Source organism: Pleurodeles waltl, chromosome 10 (assembly GCF_031143425.1).
Source record: "Pleurodeles waltl isolate 20211129_DDA chromosome 10, aPleWal1.hap1.20221129, whole genome shotgun sequence".
Classification (NCBI taxonomy): Eukaryota; Metazoa; Chordata; class Amphibia; order Caudata; family Salamandridae; genus Pleurodeles; species Pleurodeles waltl.
In genome coordinates this window covers 662,247,830-662,272,622 of record NC_090449.1, presented here as the reverse complement: position 1 = coordinate 662,272,622, position 24,793 = coordinate 662,247,830, and the positions used below count along the sequence as shown (strand labels likewise).

The window sequence follows — 24,793 nt, the reverse complement described above, 5'->3', positions numbered from 1 at the left end:
CCTTCCGTACCACTGTATGAAAGGAAGCAGCTTCCTCAGTATATTCCCCCGGGGACGAAAGGTCCCACTCAGGGGAAGTGTCCAGCCCACTGGCCGACTCCAGTCCACGCAGCCCATCACCCGAGTCCTCTAGCTCTCCTTCCTCTAGGGCTCTTTGGTACTCCTGCTCTTCTAGTACCCGGAGAGCACGCCTCCTTGAATGCAGTCGTTGCTCAATCCGCGGAGTCGACAATGCCTCCGCCGAAGTCGGAGATCGGCGCCGATCTTCCGAAGCCACCGACGCCGCATCCGGCGCCACGGGTAACTTCGGCGCCGACTGAAGAGCAGCTGAAACAGATGGACCCACCGGAGTCACAGGCCGAAATCTCGACGTCGACGGGATGGAAATCCCTGGGGCCAATCCCTCCGAAGCCACCGGAGCGGCCACCGGCGCCGACACTGGCGCCGAGCCCACGTTCCCAAACGGGAGAAAGGGCATAAAGGGTGCCGGCCGAAGAGGCGCAGGATCACCCAAAGAAAAGGCCAAAGGCCCAGCCGGAGCACCCCCTGGAGCCATCTGTTGGAAGATGGCATACATCGCATTCAAGAATGCGGAACTATCGGCTCCAGGGGTGGGAAAAGCTGGATACTGGGGTGCCTGTCTCGGAGGCGACCCCGACGCCGGCCTCGGCGTCTGCGCCGGAGAAAACACTTGAGGCTCCAATACCTCAATCACCGACGCCTGTCCAGGTGAAGTTGGAGACGCCGGAGAGGGCAACGGCGTCGAAGGATGCGGCGTAACCGTGGGGCTGACCTCCCATGTCCTTCGGTGCCGATCCGGAGACCTGGAACGAGTCTCCTTTGAATGACGCCGAGATTCTCTACGGCGCCGGGAGTCTCGATGACGCCGATGTCTTGGAGAAGACTTCTTGTGATGCTTCTCCTTTGACTTGGCCATAAACAGCTTCGCCTCACGTTCTTTAAGGGCCTTCGGATTCATGTGCTGACATGAATCACAAGTCGAGACGTCGTGGTCGGAGCTCAAACACCAAAGGCAATCAGAATGAGGATCCGTCACCGACATCTTGCCTCCACACTCACGACAAGGCTTAAATCCAGACTTTCTCTGCGACATTATTTCCACAGAGAAAGAGTACGCAGCAAGATATACACTGTAACCGCAAGAGTAACAGTTGCTCCCTCGAAGATAACCGTTTCGAATGCACGGAAAAAAGGGAACTGACGTCCGCACGTCGTCGAGGACCTCTTATTGCCTGTATGACGTCAGACGGCGTCGCGTGCGAGACAGTGACGTCCTCGTCGACGTGCAGAGACTAGTAAGAAGATTTCCGTCGAATGCTGGCGCCATGGGAGTATTCATGAGGTGAGGAATCCACAGGTAGTTGTATCCATCAGAAACAGAGAGGATTTGGAGGATGTTCTGGCTGTGAAGACTGCTGCCGCTCACAAATCCACAAAATTTGCAATGTTGCTTGTAATCTGCCCGAGGCTTCAAGACCAGGGATATCGCCATTGCCCTGCTCCCTTTGAACCACTCTAAGAACAAAATCACTTGACTTTAGCAACACAAATGATGATGGACGTGCTGAAATGTTCCAAACACACACCCCCAGCCACAGATTTAGGTTTAATCCCTCATTCTTTTGCTGACCATGCCACCCCAGTTTAGACCCAGCCATATGTAAATCAGTCTTGACCCTGTTCTCCATGGAAACAGTCCAGCCCAAACTGGGACTGGGGGTGAATGTATGTATTGTTCAGTATTCCGGTCATCATCCGTTCTTTTGTTTGCTTTTTTTGCCCTAAGTGGGAAGGGTATGCCCAGGCGAGGTCCCGTGCTCACTGATGCACTGGATTCAAGCTAGCCGTGCTGATGAGGGGTGATATCCTGAAACCGGTCTCAGGATGCTTGTTTCCGGTCCAAGAAGGACCTGGCATGACAGTTCAGGCTGGACAGTTTCCATGGGGAACAGGGTTAAGATTGATTTGCACATGGCTGGGTCTAAACTGGGGTGGCATGGTAGGCAAAAAAAATGATGGATTAAACCCAGATTTGTGACTGGGGTACATGTTTGCATTGCTCACCATTCCGTCCATCATCTCTTCTTTTTGCTTTCAAAACCATGTTACTGCCAAAAATCATAGATCCATGGAATAGCAACTTCAATATAAAGGGAGCAGGTGCTAGAAATAAAATGAGAATCCAGAATTGCAGATCACAACAGAGGTGTCCAAGGCTGAGTCTGCAGAACCCAACTCCAATTGAATTATTTGCCATGCTGCAGCTTGACCACCTTTGAGAAGGTCTGTGAAGGTTGGCTGTAACTGCTCCCACAGGTTTGGTAAAGTTACGCCTGCCACGTCCCATAGGTCACTGCAGTAAAGCTCTGAGAGGGATGCACTGAGCAACTTATGTCAGACTGCTTCTAGAGAATTGTTTTACCAATGCCTCTATTATTATTTTTTTTATATGCACTGCAGGGTCCCTGGGAAATGCTCTAGGTGCCTGTCTGATACAGCATAAGGACTGAATCACTAGACTCTCAGGTGAAGGTGGGAAACAGGATAAGATGGTAGCAAGGTACAATTTGATATCGTCTGTCTACAACCCTGCTGACTGCAGTGGAAAATGTGGGCATTTCTAAGGTCCCTAAAACAGGGTCATGGAGTCGTCAAAGGGAATAAGTGATCTGCAGAGATCTCAGTAATCTACTCATGCTTCAAAGATGTTAGCCTTTGTCTCATTTAAGGCCAAAGGCTCAAGAACCTATGCTGCTTTCTTGAGGATTGAGTGATACAAAGATTACGTCCAGTGGAGGACACCCCATGGCAGTGTCTAAATCCAGCTCAGTGAGGTAACTATGCTACTACCCTCTTCCAGGGCTAGGAAATCAGGGACACTGGCTGAGAAAAATTGACATCCTCTGCATCCTCCATGGGTCAGAATTACTTTTTGAAAAAAGTGCATAAATTGTGTCCTTGAATGAAGAATGTCATCTATACGGCTCTTCGTCCATCACCCTTTGAGACACTTTGCAAGATCTGATTAAAGACATGTGAGTTAGAGAGCAAGTACCAAAACACGGCAAACAAAGCTAGGGGCATGCCATTTGGTGGAAAGACATAAGAAGCACACCTAAAGCCACATGAGGCCAAAAGGTGCTCCATGGGAGACCATATACCAGCTAAAGAAGTCAAACATGGTCTTCTGGAATAATGCAGTGGGGAAGTTCGGAATGGCCTGTGAAGCCTACAGTCTTGACATCAAAGGCTCCCGAGTTGATACTGGGTATGTGAGGGCCACAGGTACCGTTCCTGCTGGAATCTGCACTAGAACAATTCCAGCTCCAGAGACTAGATTCCCAGGGTTAGGGGGTCATCTTGGAAGCTTACCTCTGGTGATGATGCTTCAATGCTCACCAAGACTCTGGTGTCCTCAGCCAAGGTCGGGACTTACAGACTCAGTGGTCATGTTGGGCTGACCAAGAAGAGCTTGGCTTCCAGTTCTTTCAAGGACCTGGTGTTGTGGTCACGGGAAATACACCTGAAGCCAACTTCACAGAGGCTCTGTGATGGACATTTGCCCATTACATTTAATACAACAATTAAAGTCTCATAGTTTGGGGATGGGGGAGGGGGTGTGAAGAAGACATGGCGAAAGCTAAAGAAAACTTCAAGAGGGCATGCTGGATCCAGGTCGATATCTAAATTTCCAGCATATACTGTAACAGCAGCTTTCTCGTGTCAACAATATCTCAGGGGCCAGACAATCACAAAAATTCTCCCATGAACAACTGCTGACAGGTGGTGAAGTGTGGCTTTGTGGTAATCTCTTCCCACCCCAGAAGTGATGGATTGGACCCTTTTGTGCTGTCAGTTTAAATTTCTTCTTCCTCATCCCTAAAAGCATATTGTGCTAACCAAATCGTATGCAACAGTGTTCTGAAAACTTACTAGTGCCCTTATTACACTGTGTAGCTATCCACTGCACAGAACAGGGCGGTGAGAGGGCAGTAAGGAATCGTAGGTTAGATAGAGTATCCGAAAGAGTATTAACTAAGGTAAGTAACCTGTTCCTTCGAAAGACATCTAACAGCAAATTCCACACCTTTGAAGCAGATGCCAAAGCAGTACCTCTCATAGGTGGAGGGTCTGGGAAGTGGATTTAAACCAGGAAGGCTTGTAAGACTAGGTAGGCAGAATGGCCCTCCCTGCAGACCTGTAAGTTAAGGCAGTAATTACTGGTGAAAGTGTGGATAGATGTCTAGGTCTAGAATACTCATGGCAAAGGCCTTAGTGGCAGCTGTAGCTAACAGAATGACGCCAAAGGCCTTCAAGAAGTTTCCTTTTGGCCAGGGCCTCACATATGTATGCAAAGAACAATCCATGAGATTTAATTCGATTTCTGTACTGCCTTTCCCTTCTTATCACCAGAGAGCTTCTGCCATCCACTCGTTGCTCATTAGAGCATCATCCTCCAAGGGACTGGACAACGGGAGGAAAGTGGGGAACAGGATGAACTGCCCATGTTGAATGAGCACACCACATTCTTTACAAAGTACACCAGAATCCTGAGAACCATCTTGCCCATGAAGAAGGTTGTAAACAGTCATTGCCATATAGTTCACTGGCACAGCGTGCAGAAGTAATCAACACGAGGAAGACAGTTTTGAGGGATAGTAACCTCTAAAGCCTAAAACGCATGCAAATCAAGAACGTAACAACAAATTCTGGTGCCACTGTAGCGAAACAAACGGTATAGAGGCGATTTGGCCAGGGAGGACAATGAAAGTAAGTAGTTTAAAGAAAAAAGATCATCATAACTGATGACTTAATTGAAGAGGGCTGATCCAGCAAAATGTAGAAAGGCCGAAAAAGGCTTATAAATAACTGCCCATGCAAGATCGTGACAGGCAACGGATAGGACAAACAGGAGTACACATGAAAGTTTAGCCTGCAAGGAATCGCCTCAATAGTCCTCACACCAGACCACAAGCTATTCCCAACGTTTAGAATGAATTGGCTTTGTGGCATGTGGCAAGCAACCTAAAGGATACCCATCACTTTCTTGGGCAGATCAGGGCTACACATCTAGCTCTACTTATTCTTCACACATTCTCAAATGAGTAGGCAGAGAATAGACAGACACTCAGACTCAGGAGGCTGCAGTAGCTGGCATTCGGAGCCCAGTCAGGACCTATCAGAACAAGCCAAGTCCAGTCTCTCCAGACATTCTTCAGTACCAGAGGAAGCAGCAGAGGTGGGAACATGTAAGAAGAGCAGAGCGCCACAGCAGGTGAAACATGTCTCCCAGAAAACCTTAAGATATCAGATTTCCACTTTGTCTAGGTGATCCCCCAGCAGAATTGGTTTACTAGTCATTGCAGTGAACTTTGTATGCAATAGGAAGAACAGTCATTAAGGCTGGAATCCTTCATCCCCCATTAAAGAGATTGAGCCACCAAGTCCAACACAAGAATGCTACCAGAGAGGGGACCCCCTTGAGTTTTGCATATTGAAGACAGAGGTTCTATTGCAGAGCCCACGTGTGCCAACAGGCATGGGGCACACACAAAATAAAACAAGGCCTTGAGACCAAGAAGTTTCAGAAACATCCAGGCTTGAACACAAAACCGATCCAGATTATATCCTGATTGTCGTAATTTTACTACAGGGGCAGAAAGGCCTTGAACACCAGGAGGTCCAGAACAGCCCCATAAAAGGAATTATTTGCACTGGCAGAAGATAACACTTTGGCTTACTGATGGAGACCCTAGGAAAGAGAAGAGAAAGTAGGTCACCCACAGATAAACTGAGTAACTCCACTTCAACAGACAGTCATCACGGTACGAGAAGGCATGCACTCTCAATCTGACTGGATGTACCACTGTCAAATTAGTAAACATCCTGGAGGCACAGAGCCCTGCTCCCGAGACAGAAGTCCTACCAAAGTGGCAGCTTATTCAGAGGGCAGATGCTCAGGACATCTGGGCACCATGCTCTTGGCCTAATTCAAGGCTTAAAGGATGTCTTAGCTCCCAGTCATTCGGATCATCTTCAGAACTGGGGACAGGAGAGGTAGTGGCAGGAAGGTGTAGGAAGATGTTCTGGTCCTCCACCTGTCTCGAGAGACTTAAAGCTTCCAGGCACAGGACTCAGTACCCCACTCAGGCCTGCCTGCTGCTGAACTACTGATGTCTATTAGGACCTACACATACCTCACCTTGAAGAAAGACAGAAAAGCCTTCAGGGCCAGACAAATGGCCCAGAGCTCTATTACGATGATATGGAGCCAGGCCCCTGCTGGAGACAAAAGGCACCTGACCTCCACTTCCCCCAGGTGCCGCCCTCCCCCACCCCCGATCTACAACCCAGCAGTGATATGTCCTTTATCACTGTCAGCTGTAAGTGGGTGAGGGACAGTAACATGCAACAGGACAGATTGTTATCAACCAGTTGGTATTACAAATCATGTCCCATCTCTTCCGAGACCTGGATAGTGGCAGTCGTGATGCTGGGCCCACTAAGACTATAGCATACACTGCAGGGAGCAGGATCAACACAAAATCCATTGTGGCTTCTTGTGTTCAACAACATACAACTTCAATTCCAGATCTTGAACCGCATTTATCACACATCTGGCAATTGTGCCCAGAGACCAGATACCAAAGGCACACGTCTTATGAGGGTCCATGACCGACATATGCTTCCTGCATTTACAGCCCAGCCGAATCTTAACTTTCAGAGGAGACATCATTCCCTAGCACAATGAGGAAAAGTTTTAGGGTTGTTGGAAGACCAACAGTCAGGAGCAAAGATCCACATTCATGTTAGAACAAGCAGAATAAAAGGAACTGATATTCGTGTGCACAAGTACTCTTATAGGCCATGCTGCCTCATTTCTGAAGTAGTATGGGATCAGCCTGGAGGCACACAGCACCACCTGTTGACATGAAGGAACACTGCTGTATAATTCTTCAGATCCAGTCAGGGTCCTCACAGATATTTTTAAGTCTCAGAATATGTCAGAAGACGGTTAATGTTGTCATACACATACATAGGTCGAAGATAATATACTCCAGGTGTGTACTACTTACAAACGTCATTCAAGTTAGAGCTCAGACGGTTTCATATGTATTTTTTTTGCCCTTTGCAGGCATTGCACCCATGGCTTAAGAACAGAACAACAATCTCAAGCAAGCTCCCCAGAGTAAAAACAGATAATGAGAATCTCAGAGAAAAGGCAAGGAATAAGGTGCGCCTTTGGTAAGAGGATAGCAGGCAGAATGGGAAGCAGGCTCAATAAAATGAAGTCATATAAAAAGGCAGCAGAGCTTTGATCAAAGATTACCTCAAATCAGTATATAAAAAATCTGATATAAATTGACCTCAGACAAGTCTAAGTCAGTGAGCATACACAGGGCTGGCTGCAAGGCAGACCTAAAACTGTCAACGGTTTACAAAAAAGCTGTATTAAGAATAAACATCTGAGACACCAATATTGGTAATTTTGGGGTCAATAAAAATGCAGATTGTGGAAGTAATCTTCTCAAACTGAAAACTGAGTAATTGTGGCATTACAAAGCTACCTCTAGTTAATTGTGCAACAATTTAACACCATTAGGTCACTAGGGAAGCCATGACTTTAATAATAAAAAAAAAATGTAACAAAAAAAAAAAGTGGGGGGAGGGGAGGGGGGACTCGCTAACATATTCTAGGCTTTCCGGAAGAACCAATAATGAATGGGTAGAATTTGCCAGAGGGTAAGAGCTAACAGTTGGCTCGTCTTGCCCATATGATCCAGCAGTTCAACTACCTGTGGTCCTGTGTTTGAAGTAACCCATCTATTCACAACGTAATGGGAAAAGTAGCAGTGGGTCATTCTAGGACAAGAGATATTCTCCTCAACTGCACCTACCAAGTACCTTGCTAATTCAGTTCCCCTGATGAGCTAGACAAATGCACCCTTATTGGCTTCCCAAAACTAGGGTAGAGTGCCGAGGAAGGGGCTATCTAGACGTTCCTTAAATGTTGCACATTTTTACACCAGTACCCCTATGCCACTTGTTTCTGCAATCCACCATTCCAATTTATTTATGAAAAAGCTTTGGCATCAAGAGGAAACCACATATGAAAAGTGGCAAGAGAAGGTCTGTATTCAAAAGTTCTAAAAATTAAAGCAGAAACAGTCTGCAGAGAAAGACTTACATTCAAGTAACTGCACTTACCATCTGATAAAACTTCATATGCTTCTGCAACTTGTTTAAACTTCCGTTCTGCTTCTTCCTTGTTATCAGGATTTTTATCAGGGTGCCACTTTAAAGCCAACTTACGATACCTGAGAAAGTCATAAGCATCAATCTTAAAATATAGCACTACTAAAAAGTATGCTTAGTTCATTGTGTGTGGGGAGGGGTGAGATTAGGGCTGTGCATAATGTATTTATGAAGTACCAAAACAGAACCAAAGGCAGAGCACAACACAATAAAAATCCCAAACCAAATTAGAAAAAAAGAGGGTACATTTGAATTAATAAAACACCACCAAAATTACAAAAATCCAGTAAGGGAAACCAAGGATGTGAATTTTTAAAGGTCTAAATAAAAATTGCACAAACAAAAAATTAAGCATTAACTGCAGTCAACTGGTTGTGGTATTCTGGCGCGATCTGAGGCCGGCTGCAAAGAAGTGGTCTCAGGGAAGTCATTGTTTTTTTTGTTGAAAAGCTCAGAACAGGAGAATTTTTTATGTTATGGCCCCAGACGTCCTCTAACAGGCTGGATACTTTTGAATCCTTTGCCCAGTCAGGATTTGTATGCTTGCACTCAGTGACTTGGCTCTAACCGAAAAGGGTTCCACAAGGATAGATATATCCTCCACAAGGACCTACAAAAACTGATTTGCTGCTGTAGAGACTCTCTGAGAGGAACAAACTTTAATCTTCAGCTCAGCTGGAACACATCTCAGTTTTGCTGGTAAGGCAGGTTTGTCCCTGTCCTCCAGAGGTCTTGAACGTTTCTACATCTCAGGTTTTCAAGGGTGGTAGTTGAAGTCCAGCCACGTAGTCCCAGAACTTCAGGAATGAACTTGGGGCTCCAAACTCACTCCAGTAGAGGGGAAAAAGAAGGGTCCTAGGCAGATCCAATTGAAACTGGTCAGTTGGTCTTTTCCAGGAAAGGCCTCTTGTAGCTTGCAAAGGCGGTAGGTCTTATGACCCTTGGAATACACTTTTGTCTAGGTACAAGAGGGAGCAGGTTCAGTCCCCGAGGCTTCCTTTCAGGTAACAGATAAATCCTGCCCTTTACTGTTGTTCCTTAGACCCAGCCTTGTTCTGACGAGAGTGGCAGGGGATTTCATATTCATGCCGGTCTTTAAATTGTGGATAGAGGCGACTACTAGCCCCTTCCTGGCCAACAGGGTAAATGTTTCCATGAATAACCCTGGCCACCTTTGCAACAGTTCTTGTCTGCCCTTCTGCACACACTCCCACATTGTCCCTGATTGTATAAATCAAAGATGGGGAAATCATTCTCCCATTGTGCAGAACCTATGTACCCACCCATAAGAATGGCAGGGTAATGTAGTCACTCCAAACCAGTTCTGGGGCAGCTTCCCTCCCACTGGTATAGGTGAACAAAGGAACAGCCCTGTCCAGGTGTCATCTGACATTTGAGTGTGACAGGGGAGGCCACTTCGAAGTAAAGTAAGCTCCCGGGCACAGCCCAAAATGGGTATCCTTTCAGAGGAACAAAACACCACACCCATGTTTTTGGTCAGGGAGCATTTTTTCACACCTCATTTAGGTCTGGAGCACTAGGAGGGCTACAGCTGGAGACTAACGCAGATTAGCTTCCCGAGGCTTTAGGCAGGGAAAGGTTAACTTTGTAAAAGTTTATCTGCCTTAATATTTATCAAACATCTGACCTCATCATGGGCTTTTGATTATTACCATAATTTTTTCTAGTTGGCTTCTACTCTATGACAGAAGATTTAATAAATTTGTAATTTTGCTTCCCATTGTTTCTCTAACGGCCAGCCAGTGAAAATCACAGTAGTGTCATCTTAAGGATTTTTGGGGACCCTGGGAAAGACATATTTTGGAGCCCCCACGTGGAATACATTTGCATTGTATTACTCATTTCTTGTGAATTCAAGCTGCATGACATTACTTGATTACATGCTGAAATTTAAGGTGGTCACAAAAAATATTTGAAATAAATCTTTCCCAGGACACTGAGTAGAGACAGTCAGAAATAGAGGTGGGTATGGAAGAGATGTTTAGATAGAGACATTGAATAATAGAGGGCAAATAGAGAAAAAGTGAAAACTACACATTTTAAACGTGGCAGCTTCCTATAAACATCAAATAGAGTCTTGATTATATTAACCTCTTATTAATCCAGCCCGCACCCTGCCATCCCCACATAACACTCCATTGCTGAGCCCTTTATTTGTAGCATTTGAGACAATTTGCACTGTCAATGTTTTTCCACAAATGATATCCAGTGCAAATCTCGACCCTCTTTTCCCTCCCACATGATAGAGGTTTTAAGAATGAGACTTTTTTATTTTACTCTAAGGGACAGAATCAAAATATTGCAATTTTTCCTAAGAAAAGTAGAAACCGATATGGGCAAGAAAATGTGTGCTTTTTCTAACAACGCTGCCAACAAACGTTTTGTTGTACTAAATCCATATCTTTCCATAGTTCTTTAATAAGTACATTGAAAAAAAATATTCACTACTGTTCAAGAATTTGGAAAGGTATGGAGTGGTCCTTGAAAGTTTGTTTCCAGTCTTTATACCACTTAACAAGAGCCATCAATAGAAATATACTGCCTAAGACTAAAGCGCTCAGCCACCAGAAAAGTATCCTGAATTTCTAGTAATGGGGAGTACTTTGCTTGTGCTCTTCTGAGCACTTCTATAGCATGCTGCTACCATTTGGGTGGTCGTGGTGGCATGCCAGCAATGTGCACAGGCTAAGGTGTAGGAAAAACTACTGTTCAAGAATGTCTCCCCTATCAGGTATGGGGAAAGAGGGTACAAAGCTGTAGTCTGATACCGCAGATGCCAAGCACAACTCATTACCTCCCATTTTTGGACACGCAGCCACCACGTATTCACAAATTTAGTTTCCTTTTCTAAAAGCATTTTTTTGCACAACGCGCAATCAGAAAACAATGTAAACTGGGAGCTATAAACATTCTCAGGTGAAAATACAGCCCATGTTTAAAAAAAAAAAAAAAAATAATGATTTTCAATGTACATAGCTGGAAATAAATAAGTAAAGGGCTAAGAACAAAGGAAAAAATGATTAGGTGAAGAAAATGACAATTTACAATTTTATGAAGCAACTTACGCCTTTTTAATATCTTCTTGTGATGAATGTCTATTAACTCCTAGAACGTCATAATATTCAACCATGGTGGGATCTGTGTTCAAGCAGCAGCAGAGTCCTAGAAATATAACAATTATATGACGACAGATCCATAATGGAGGCCAGGAAATATCAAAGTATCACTACGGATAAGGTTAGCATGAACTTTCATGGTATCCAAAAGCATATGTGGTATTGCATTTTCCCTGTATTTCACTTACTGGTGGAAGATTATTTTTCTATGAACTCTTACAACTGGTCCAATCACATCCCATCATAAATAAACCCGTGTAAAAAAAAACAAAAAAAAACAAGACCAGATGGACCGCAATGCTAGAAGAAGCTGTCTGTAGTGGCTGTTAAATTAACAAAAATAAGCATTAAGAAAGATGATCTGCTTACAGTGCATCCTGGTGAGACATATCTGAACTAATGATGTTGCAGCACATTAGTGGTTAATAGATAGGAGCTTTAAAAGAAAAGAAAAGTGTTAACAGAACCACAATCTTTTTAAACTCGAATTTGGTTGAATCCAAAAGGTACAATTGATGCTGTGTGGTATATGAAGAAATTGATATTCAGTGCTGAAGAGACCGGGATTAGGCAGGGTACCTCCCTACTGCAGCCTACAGATACAGGCATGGGTTAAATAGGTTTACTCTCTAACAAGAAAACAAACCTAATCGAATGTTAAAAAAGGACCATCACGGATTGTCTTCTCAACGAGGATAAGAAGCCATATTGAAGGAAGAGACCTCTCTTCTGAAGTAGTACCCTGTCATAGAGCTCTTTATCAATGCTACTTTTTTTCCGCTATCATTTCTTCTGCATTACGGATTTAAGCTGTTAAAGAAGCTGTGTTAGAGATTTTTGTTAAAGGACCCTATGGTGATCCCTTTTAGGTGGTTATGAGTCCATTGGTTAAATCAGTGACCACTGTGATGTCAACAGCTTTGCCCCTGGTCCCTTTGCCTATCTGGATTAGTTACTTCAGTAACAGGTTCCATCAGTGATGGAGTCATCCATCAAAAATTAGTTTAAACAGCAGCAAGATCCATACTCATTCTTATTTGAGACAGACTTATTAAAATGAGCTCCTAATATTTCATCTGAGGAATCAAAGAAAAGGATACATGATATTTAGATGGTGGATTCTAATCTCCCTCAGATGCTTTATTCTTGCTGGAAAAGGGATGTTAACAAAAAGTAATTGTTTAATTCCTTCTCTTAATGCAGACACTCTTGCTTGTTGATTCACAAAACGTAAGTGGACTAAACACAACATTAAAATACAAATCCTTGAGGCGCGTGATAGTGGACTGGATAGGTTTAATGATGATGGGAGTGCTAGTTTGGAGACACTGATGGAGGCTCTCAAAGCTGTAGTCCGAGGGGAAGTAATGTCGCTCTCAGCTAACGATAAGAAAGCAAAGAAGGAAAAAAGAGCAGTGCTTGAGCACAAAGTGGAGGCCTTCGAACGCTCCCATAAATACACTGGTGCACCTAGCGAGCCAGCAGTTGAAACGGCTAGACTGGGAAAGGGCAGAATATGCGAAAGTGCGGCTTAAACATAAATACTATATTGGAAGCAATAGATGCAGAAGGCTCCTTGCGCACCGGCTGAGAGCACAGCGTTCCGCTACAGCGATAAAGATGGTATGCTCCCCCTCTAAAGGGGAAGTGCAAATGGACTACCAAATGGCAGAAGTCTTTGCTGAGTACTATAGGGAACTGTACGCAGCGGACGCTCTGTGTGATGTGGATCCTGCCACTTTCCTCGCGGACCGCACAATTACTCCGCTTGGGGAGCGTGAGGCGTCCTCCTTGGACCAGCCTGTAAGGGTGGAAGAGGTTATTTCTGCGATATCACATCTAAAGGGCGGCAAATCTCCTGGCCCGGATGGCTTCACAGCACTTTTTTTTATAAAACTTTCTGTCCAGAGTTGGCGCGGCTCTAACTTCTTTCGTGTGTCCAGGCTACTCGCGCCTAGTATGCTGGAGGCTACCATCACGGTCATCCACAAGCCCAGGAAAGATCCAGAAGAGTGTGCTTCGTACAGGCCCATCTCATTTCTGAATATAGACGCCAAGTTGTTTACTAGTATTTTGGCTCATCGCCTCAATCCCTACATGCCGGGCCTTATAGATCCGGATCAGGCAGGCTTTATACACCACCGGCAATGCGGTGACAATACGAAGCTCCTTCTGCATTTAATAGCTAAAACTGGCAGATCGCACAGGGAGGCGCTTCTTCTTTCTATTGATGCTGAGAAGGTGTTTGATAGGGTCCATTGGCCCCATCTTTTTCAGGTGCTGGAGCGCTATGGGTTGGGCCTGGATTCAGGACCTGGATTCAATGCATCTATCGCTCACCCAAGGATGCGGTGCGGGTTAATGGAACTCGGTCCTTGCCGTTTCCGGTTGGTCGTGGAAGACGTCAAGGGTGCCCGCCTTCCCCTCTACTATTTGCGCTGTACATGAAGCCTTTTGCTCAGCACCTTTGTGACAACCCCCTAGTCTCTGGCGTTAAGTTTGGGGGCGATCATCACCTATTAGTCTATATGCAGATGATGTGATCCTTACCCTTGCGGAGCCCATGATCTCGCTGCCAGCCCTTATGGGGGCCCTTGAGAAGTTTGGTCAGGTTTCTAGGTTTCCTGTGAATATGCTGAAGTTGTAGGCTCCTAGTCTGTCCACTTCTCCCGACCATGTAGAAAGCTTGAAGGCCCGTTATCCCTTCATTTGTTCGACATCTTAGGTACCCTATGTGGGTATTGAACTGGGGACTTCTGCGGCAAAGAGATCGAGTTTGAATTATTCCACGCTAACTAGGGAGGTTTTGCGAGACCTCGGGAACTGGGGGAAACAAACTCTCCTGGTTGGGCAGGGTGGCGGCGGTGAAAATGACTGTGCTGCCGCGCATACTCTATGTCTTTCAGGCGCTTCCCCGGACTCCTCCGTCTAGAATGATTGCAACACTCCAGTCTGCGGTTCTGAAATGTATTTGTGATGGACGACCGGCGCGGCTTCAAAGGAATGTACTTTAATCACCCCAGAGAGGAGGAAAGGGGGGATGGAGGGGTTGTCCGTTCCCTGTCTTCTGCGGTATTTCCAGGCTGCTCAGCTGCGCTTTCTTTTGGAGTGGAGTAGGCCGCTCTGAGAAAAACATTGGTGTTTTATGGATCGGGGTGCCGGGGTCTCATATCTGGAAAGAGCCCTGGCTACGTCGTCGGCATAGGGCTCCTGGGCTCTATTCCTCCCCGATCACAGGAGTGACATCTGTGTATGGGACGTATTGGCACGACAGCAGGGGTTGACAACGTTTCCATCCCCTATGTCACCGATTAGTGAGGACCCGGACTTTGCGCCCGGCTTACAGGTAGAGAGTTTTCGCCGTTGGTATGATGGGGGCTGCAAGAGGGTGGGGAGCCTTTTCAATGAGAATGGGGTGATTCCTTTTGATCAGATGCGGGAAACGTATCGATTAACCGCAGCGTATAGACTGTTGTACTACCAAGTGCGACATTGGGCCCTCATGCCGGCGAATAGGGCTTTGATAGATAGGCCGCTTACCCAGTCTGAGAGGTGGATAATCACAAAGAAGGACGATAAGCAGGTGATATTGGAGCTTTACCAATTTCTGCAGAGATGGGAGAAGGAACTGGGGAGGGAGTTCACAGAGAAGGAGTGGGACAATATATACTATAGAAAGCTCCATACGGCCTTTTGTGCTGCAGGGACAGAGACAGCATATAAGGTAGCTTCTTATTGGTACTATACTCCAGCAAGGATAAACGCATGGGACCCCGCTAAGTCAGAACTTTGTTGGAGGGGGTGCGGTAACACTGGTACATTTCCTTTGGCACTGCCCCAAGCTACGGAGATATTGGACGAGTGTCTTAGACGACGTTGATAAGGTGTTGGAGACTGAGATTCCTAGATTCCCATCATATGTATTGCTGGGTTTGCCCAATCCTCTCACCTTCCCCCTTCGTTCGTTGAGGGGGGAGACAGATGACTTTAGCTCTCAATGCTGCTTTGCAGACAATTCTTGCCCTTTGGGGCTCGGACAGGCTACCGACGTATGGATCTTGGCTACAGAAGCTGTGGTTCATTTTGGCGATGGAGAAGCTTACTATGGCTTCCAAACAGAGAGTGGGTGACATTTGTACGCTGTGGAGGCCTTTCATTCAGATTTTATCTACAGAGTTTGCCCAGCATATCAGAGTTTTGGGGCTGACCCGAGAGGCCTAGAAGAGTGACTTGATCCACGGGGCCATGGGAGGGGCAGGGACATTATGGTGAATGGAGCTGCGATGTGGGGGATTATAGAAGGGTGAAGCATGTATGCAAGGAAGCACGGTTACTTTGTTATCCTTTATGTGGTTGCTCGGTGAGATCCAGACTGTTGTGCTTTGCCCGCCCAGAGATCAATGTGAGCCGCGGTAGGCTGGGAGGAAGTTCTTCCCCAGGGTGAGTGAGGATGCTGCTAAATAATTCTAAATGCAAGTTATGGGACCTTTGGGGCATGCCATTAATTAAATGATTGGAGGATTACTACAGATCTGTATTGTTGTGTGTAAAAATTTCTAAAAAAACAGATTTGATCTATAAAATACAAATCCTTATGCTAGAGGGGATGTTTCTAATGAACAGGTAAAAGCGTACTGATGCGGTGAAGGCAGCAGCTGAAGGCATCTGAAGTAATATGCACACTGTGCAGATAGAAATCATGTTTTCACAAAGACGTTTGCTACAAAACTGCTTTTGAAAGACATTTTACTACCTAATTATGTCTTGATGGATCAAATCTTTATGACGTGGGACAATCCTCAATCCCTCAAGTTTTTTTCCACAGATGATTGCTCGCAAATTATACTTCTGCGTACTGGACTGCACAGTGGAATGTGTTGCAATTCCAGGGTTCTGCAGTGGTGTTTGCCCATGGGCTTACTGAATGCACACCGCAGGGTTTTCTAAAGATATCTGTGCAAAACATGTGCCATTTGAAGGACAAATATGGTTTGGCAAAAAAACACTTTTTTTGAAGCAGAGCAAGCCTTCATTTAGTGCTAGAAACGTCTCCAGCAGTAACATGGTGGTGGCTTTAGATTGGCCCGAGTCAGATGTAGCATATACTTCACCAGCAGCATTCTATGTTCTTCAGAGGCAGATACTCAGTAAAGGCCATCAGAAAGCTGCAATGTCCTGAGTCCACTGTGAGGCTTCCGTAACTAACACGTTCTTCAGCATCATGAGTTTCCAGTAAGGAGTCGGCTGGAATTCCAGTAGTGGGGAGATTGTGGGTTTTCTTAATCAATGTGAAGGGATAGCCTAGGACATGTGAATTACCATCAGAGGTCACTGTCTGGCATTTGAAAAGAACACCCCTCCCACCCTCCAATTACTCATCATCCTATCTGTACATCATCCAAGCAAACAGTTCCACTGAGGTGCACGCTTATATTTTGTAATCACTGTAGCAGGCGGGGGCTTATTGCCTATTTTTGATATGAGGTTTTTCAAATATATTCTCAAAAAGAAGAGGTTTCTAAATGGTTCCTCTCCTGTATATCTTGCAAGCCCATCAAGCTCAGGATTAATGGGTCTTGCTTGATCTGCAAAATGGTTAATTACATATTCCCAATGCACAGTGACACAGAACATTTCTACGATTCACTTAACAGAATCATTTTCAATCTGCAATTCTTCCATTTGGCATCAGTTCAGTCGGTCTGCAGTTCATCAAGGTGATGGCTGTGGTAGTGACCCACCTTCAGTGAAATGGCCTTAAGTTTACCAATCAAGAGGACTAATCGTTGAATGTAAATTTATCACAGAACTTGCCAAATACCACAAGAGCAGGAGTTGGGGTTCTCCTGAGCAACAAACAAAATTGCACCCGATTCCTACATAGCGAGCTAGTACAGGCTTGATGACACTGGGCCAATAGTGTCCGAGTTCAAGAAAGTGCAATCGAGGCAGATGACGGCTGAGCTGAGCCCACTAGGCATGATGCTTTCTTGCATGTTTTTGATTCCTAGATTATCAATTAAGTTCCTATAGCGGTGTCTCCCTATCCAGTGAATCCATTCTATGAACGGCTGAAAAGCAATTTCTTGTACTGGTACTTGTCCAGGATCTTCACTGATGAAGAACCTCGGAGAATTAGTGCAGAGGAGTATCTTTTTGAAGGCTCCAACTTCAAAGGTGGCCCTGATCGCAGATGCCTCCATTTAGGGAGGACAACAAATGCAAAAAGAATAAGTGATGGGCGGAATGCTGAACAATGTCAAACATTCAGCTCCAGTACAGAGACCTGGGCCTAAATACATCAGGTTTTTTTTTTTTTGCTACCCATGTCGTTCCAGTTTAGAACCAGCCATGTGCAAATCAGTCTTGAGCCTGCTCCCCATGTGAACAGTACAACCCGAACTGCCAGGCCATTCAGGAGTGGAGCACTTATCGAGGTGATCTGTCTTTCAATGCTCTGTCTACTTAAGAAATGAGGTTGCACATAAATCTTCTGAAGTTGAAGTGGTGAGGTTAGGCTTCTGGTTTTTTTTATCTTCTGTGGAGGGAAAATCGGATTCCTAACAGACAATTATGCAATGTATTATCTGAACACGCAAGGGCAAACAGGATCATGGGCCCACAGTCACAAGCCAATGTAAATTGTTCTGTGAGTCACAAACGAACTTGTCAGCAGCCTGATTGTAAACCAGATGTGAAATGAATACAAAAAAAATAAAAAATAAAAATACTGCAAAGCAAATTTTAATTACATGGAAACTAAAAAGAACATTTGGAAGAAAGGAGAATCTGAAGGAGAGCCATGTTATTTAGGAGAATTCATGTACACTGGTGCACCCCCCCCCCCCAAACTCCAAAGGACCTGAAAACTAGGTTTCACACTTAAATTTCTGAAAGAAACTGAAGAAAAAAAAAAAACATTTATCTGTGCCATGTCTTACCAGAACCATGAGATTATCGTTCTGCACCTGAGCAATACTAGTGCTGGTACAGGTATTCGTAGCTAGGTAAACCAACTTGCTGCTCCGCTCCAATATATGGAGCAGGCAGGTTTGGTGATAGGTTAGACATAAGCTTGATAAAAGGTGAGTCCAGGATAGTACCTCTGCCTTGTCATCTCACATGAGCACTGCGCCACTCACAAACTAGCTATTTGAATTACCACAACAAGAGCTTCATAAAGTAGGTTATGAAACTCGTGCATATTTCATATGGCCATTCTCTACCTTTGAGAATGGTTATTGTAACGTTGCTATGGCTTACTAACCTGCAACTGCTGAACAGTCAAGGGTGCCAGGCGGGAATCTGTAAATGGGTACCAAACGAACGAGTTACTTACCTTCGGTAACGACTTTTCTGGTGGATACATTAGCTACCTGTGGATTCCTCACCTCATGAATACTCCCATGGCGCCAGCATTCGACGGAAATCTTCTTACTAGTCTCTGCACGAGGACGTCACTGTTGCCCACGCGACGCCGTCTGACGTCATACAGGCAATAAGAGGTCCTCGACGACGTGCGGACGTCAGTACCAATCATTTTTTACGTGCATGAGAACAACCAGGCAATGCAATGAAAGAACAAGGCAACATCCATTATATTGTAAAAATACACAACATTGTATGAATAACTGTAAATCTTTTTATATATATATATATATATATATATATATATATATATATATATATATACATACATATATATATATATATATATATATATATAAATAAAACTCTCTCTTGTAAAATATATACACACACTAAGTATATACACAAAGATATATACATATATATAAATATATTATATACACATCTATTGCACCCTCAAAGACCAAGAGGAGCGCACTCAAGGATTACTTGGTAAGACCAGAAAGGCAACGGGGAGGCGGGTGGGACCGTGAGGAATCCACAGGTAGCTAATGTATCCACCAGAAAAGTCGTTACCGAAGGTAAGTAACTCGTTCTTCTGATGGATACAACTACCTGTGGATTCCTCACCTCATGAATAGAGTCCCAAAGCAGTACCACGCCCGGCGGTGGGTGCCTAAATGGTCAAACCAAGAAATCCTGCAGCACTGACCGTGCAAAATGGCCGTCCCTTCTAACCTCAGAATCCAAACAGTAATGTTTTGCAAAAGTGTGAAGGGACGACCAAGTTGCGGCCTTGCAGATGTCGACCACAGGAACACCTCTGGCCAAGGCCGAAGTGGCCGACTTAGCTCTGGTGGAATGAGCTCTAATGCCCTCAGGAGGATCCTTCTTTGCCAAAGAGTAACATATTTTAATGCAAAGAACAACCCACCTGGATAGTGTTCTCTTGTGGACTGCCTTTCCTCTCCTCTTGCCCACGTATCCAATAAACAGCTGATCCTCCAGCCTGAAATCCTTTGTTCTATCGATAAAGAAACTCAACGCTCTCTTTGGGTCCAGACGGTGCAGTCTTTCTTCCTCTTTGGAAGGATGAGGCGGAGGATAGAACGTGGACAAAGTAATTGCCTGAGCCAAATGGAAGGGTGAAACAACCTTCGGGAGGAAAGCAGCCTTGGTCCTCAACACCACCTTATCCCCATAAAAAGTTGTATAAGGGGGCTTTACTGATAAGGCCTGCAACTCACTCACTCTCCTTGCTGATGTTATAGCTATCAGGAAGACTGTTTTTAAAACCAAATACCTCAAGGGGCAAGAATGCATAGGTTCAAAAGGGGACCCCATAAGGAAAGTCAGGACTAAGGACAAATCCCATTGCGGCATAACGAATGGCTTTGGAGGATATTGATTTAGAAGACCTTTCAAGAATCTGATAACAATAGGGGATTTAAATAAAGATGGTTGGTCTGGAAGACATATGAAGGCTGACAAGGCCGATAAATAACCCTTAATGGTAGCCACTGCACAACCTTTCTGCGCCAGAGATAGAGCAAAAGACAAATCGTCCGATAGATGAGCATGCAAAGGATCAATCTGCCTCTCTCCACACCACGCAACAAATTTAGACCACCTATTAGCGTAGATAGATTTAGTGGAGTGTCGCCTGGCCGCTAATATAACATCCACTACTTCAGGCGGGAGAGAGAAGGAACTCAGGTTGCCCCGTTCAATCTCCAGGCATGTAGGTGCAGACTCTGGAGGTTGGGGTGTAGAACCTGCCCCTGCGACTGCGAGAGGAGGTCTGCCCTGAAAGGGAGACGGAGCGGCGGGCACATTGAGAGTTGGAGAAGGTCGGAGTACCACACCCTCCTTGGCCAATCCGGAGCTATTAAGATTACTAGAGCCCGGTCTTGGCGAATCTTCCTCAATACTCGAGGAATCAAGGGTATGGGAGGAAACGCGTAAAGCAACTGGCCGCACCAGGTCATTTGAAACGCGTCCCCCAACGCTTCCTGCATCGGATACTGAAGGCTGCAGAACAACGGACAATGCGTGTTCTCTCGAGTGGCGAACAGATCTACCCGAGGAAACCCCCACCTCTGGAAGATTAAACGTACTTGATCTGGATGGAGACGCCACTCGTGGTCTGCCGAGAAGTGGCGACTGAGACTGTCCGCACGCACGTTCAAAACTCCGGCCAGATGGTTTGCTATCAAGCAAATCCGATGGTCCTTTGCCCAGGACCATAGTCGAAGAGCTTCTCTGCAGAGAAGGTACGACCCCACTCCTCCCTGCTTGTTTATGTACCACATCGTGGTAGTATTGTCCGTTAGGACCTGTACCGACTGACCACGAAGGGAAGGGAGGAAGGCCTTGAGAGCCAGACGTACAGCCCGTAACTCTAACAGATTGATGTGAAAAATCTGTTCCTCTGGAGACCAAAGACCTTTGATCTCCAGATCCCCCAGATGAGCTCCCCAACCTAGAGTGGAAGCATCCGTTATGACTGTGGCCACTGGTGGCGACTGCTGGAACGGCTTTCCTTGTGAAAGATTGTTGCTTGCAATCCACCACTTCAAATCCACAGCAGCATCTCTGGAGATCCTGACAGTACCCTCTAGATCCCCTCTGTGTTGAGACCACTGCCTTCGGAGGCACCACTGAAGAGCCCTCATGTGCCAGCGAGCATGCGTGACCAACAGAATGCAGGAGGCAAAAAGACCGAGCAGACGAAGGACCTTGAGGACTGGAACTACCGCTCCATTTCGAAACATTGGAACCAAATCCTGAATATCTTGAATCCGCTGAGGCGGAGGAAAGGCCCGACCCAATGTTGTATCCAGTACTGCCCCTATGAACAGGAGGCGCTGAGAGGGCTCTAGGTGAGATTTGGGCTCGTTCACCGAAAAACCCAGGTCGAACAACAACTGGGTTGTTGACTGCAGATGACGCAACACAAGCTCCGTGGACTTGGCTTTGATCAACCAGTCGTCCAAGTAAGGGAATACTGCTATCCCCTTCCTTCTGAGCTCTGCCGCAACCACCGACATCACCTTCGTGAAGACTCGAGGTGCTGAAGTAAGACCAAACGGAAGGACCGCAAACTGATAGTGTTGCGATCCCACCACAAACCGGAGATACTTCCTGTGTGACTTGAGTATCGGGATATGAAAGTAAGCATTCTGCAAGTCGACAGACACCATCCAGTCTTCCATGTTCAACGCCAAAAGCACCTGTGCTAGGGTCAGCATCTTGAACTTTTCCTGCTTGAGGAACAAATTCAAGATCCTCAGGTCCAGAATTGGTCTCAAACGACCATCCTTCTTGGGAATCAGGAAATACCTTGAGTAAACTCCTCGACCCCTTTCCTGCTCCGGGACCAACTCCACCGCGCCCTTTGAAAGGAGGACTTGTACCTCCTGTTCTAGCAACAGGAGGTGTTCTTGTGAACAATACGAAGGGCGAGGCGGGATGAGGGGCGGGAACTCCCGAAAGGGAAGGGTGTAGCCTTTTCCCACAACACTGAGAACCCAAGTGTCCGACGTAACAGTCTCCCATTTGGTGAGAAAATGCTGTAATCTTCCCCCTACAGGAGAGGAGTGAGTGGGAAATGGTGGAAGCCTAAGGCTGCTTCCCCTGCTGCACCCCGCCAGAGGATGAGGAAGAGGCAGAGTGCTGCTGAGAGGCTCCTCTGGTACGGACCCTACCTCTCCCCCTGAAAGATCTATAGGAATGGGAAGAAGCAGGTTGCTGATATCTCCCCCGAAAGGAAGAGGAGGAAGAGCCACGCCCAAATCCACGAAACCTCCTGAAGAATCTGGAAGAGGCCGTGGAAGAAGGAGCTTGGAGCCCTAACGACTTAGCCGTGGCCCTGCTTTCCTTAAAACGTTCCAAGGCCGAATCAGCCTTGGCTCCAAACAGTTTGTCCCCATCAAATGGGAGATCCAACAATGTGGACTGTACATCTGTCGAAAAGCCCGAGTTACGGAGCCAGGCCTGTCTCCTTGCCACCACAGTTGTGCCCATTGCTCTGGCTACCGAGTCGGTGGTATCCAGTCCCGTCTGGATAATTTGGGTCGCAGCAGCCTGGGCATTTGAGACAAGATCCAAAAGACCCTGGGGAAGCTCTGTAAACGAAGAGGAGATGTCATCCATCAGAGCATGAATATACCTCCCCAGGATACAGGTTGCATTGGTGGCTTTTAACACCAGACTGCAGGACGAAAAAATCTTCTTCGACTGCGCCTCTAGCTTCTTTGAATCTCTGTCCCCAGGCACCGTCGGAAAAGAACCAGGCACTGACTTGGACGAACAGGAGGCCTGCACCACCAAGCTCTCCGGCGTAGGGTGCCTAGATAGGAAACCAGGGTCAGTTGGAGCCGTCCGATACCTCCTGGCCACGGCTCTGTGAACTGCTGTGGAAGATGCCGGCCTCTTCCACACCTCTAAAACCGGATCCAGCAGAGCGTCATTAAATGGTAACAGAGGCTCCGCCGCGGCTGAGGCCGGATGTAACACCTCTGTCAAAAGGTTTTGTTTCGCCTCTACCACCGGCAAAGGCAGGTCCAAAAAACTAGCTGCCTTCCGTACCACTGCATGAAAGGAAGCAGCCTCCTCAGTATATTCCCCCGGGGACGAAAGGTCCCATTCAGGGGAAGTGTCCAGCCCACTGGCCGACTCCAGTCCACGCAGCCCATCACCCGAGTCCTCTAGCTCTCCTTCCTCTAGGGCTCGTTGGTACTCCTGCTCTTCTAGTACCCGGAGAGCACGTCTCCTTGAATGAAGTCGTTGCTCAATACGCGGAGTCGACAATGCCTCCGCCGAAGTCGAAGATCGGCGCCGATCTTCCGAAGCCACCGACGCCGCATCCGGCGCCACAGGTAACTTCGGCGCCGACTGAAGAGCAGATGAAGCGGATGGACCCACCGGAGTCACAGGCCGAAATCCTGACGTCGACGGGATGGAAATCCCCGGGGCCAATCCTTCCGAAGCCACCGGAGCGGCCACCGGAGCCGACACTGGCGCCGAGCCCACGTTCCCAAACGGGAGAAAGGGCATAAAGGGTGCCGGCCGAAGAGGCGCAGGATCACCCAAAGAAAAGGCCAAAGGCCCAGCCGGAGCACCCCCTGGAGCCATCTGTTGGAAGATGGCATACATCGCATTCAAGAATGCGGAACTATCGGCTCCAGGGGTGGGAAAAGCCGGATACTGGGGTGCCTGTCTCGGAGGCGACCCCGACGCCGGCCTCGGCGTCTGCGCCGGAGAAAACACTTGAGGCTCCAATACCTCAATCACCGACGCCTGTCCAGGTGAAGTTGGAAACGCCGGAGAGGGCAACGGCGTCGAAGGATGCGGCGTAACCGTGGGGCTGACCTCCCATGTCCTTCGGTGCCGATCCGGAGACCTGGAACGAGTCTCCTTTGAATGACGCCGAGATTCTCTACGGCGCCGGGAGTCTCGATGACGCCGATGTCTTGGAGAAGACTTCTTGTGATGCTTCTCCTTTGACTTGGCCATAAACAGCTTTGCCTCACGTTCTTTAAGGGCCTTTGGATTCATGTGCTGACATGAATCACAAGTCGAGACGTCATGGTCGGAGCTCAAACACCAAAGGCAATCGGAATGAGGATCCGTCACCGACATCTTGCCTCCACACTCACGACAAGGCTTAAATCCAGACTTTCTCTGCGACATTATTTCCACAGCGAAAGACTACGCAGCAAGATATACACTGTAACCGCAAGAGTAACAGTTGCTCCCTCGAAGATAACCGTTTCGAATGCACGGAAAAAAGGGAACTGACGTCCGCACGTCGTCGAGGACCTCTTATTGCCTGTATGACGTCAGACGGCGTCGCGTGGGCAACAGTGACGTCCTCGTCGACGTGCAGAGACTAGTAAGAAGATTTCCGTCGAATGCTGGCGCCATGGGAGTATTCATGAGGTGAGGAATCCACAGGTAGTTGTATCCATCAGAAAGTGCTGCTAACTCAATACATTTTAAACTGTTGA

The 24,793-nt window shown here is 46.6% G+C and overlaps 1 protein-coding gene across 3 annotated transcripts in view; it reads right to left on the bottom strand.

The window, feature by feature from the left end:
• Nucleotides 1-24,793, bottom strand: part of DNAJB6 (DnaJ heat shock protein family (Hsp40) member B6) — a 424,156-nt gene that overhangs the window by 364,907 nt on the left and 34,456 nt on the right. For 2 of the 3 annotated variants that reach the window (XM_069211158.1, XM_069211156.1), the window contains exons 2-3: nucleotides 11,364-11,460; nucleotides 8,230-8,339 (exon numbers count right to left, since the gene is read on the bottom strand). In XM_069211158.1, coding sequence (XP_069067259.1) covers nucleotides 8,230-8,339; nucleotides 11,364-11,428 — 175 coding nt within the window. In that variant the 5' untranslated portion in view covers nucleotides 11,429-11,460. Of the gene's footprint in view, nucleotides 1-8,229; nucleotides 8,340-11,363; nucleotides 11,461-11,602; nucleotides 11,666-24,793 lie in introns of those variants that run through there. The other variant, XM_069211157.1, reaches the window with a different exon arrangement.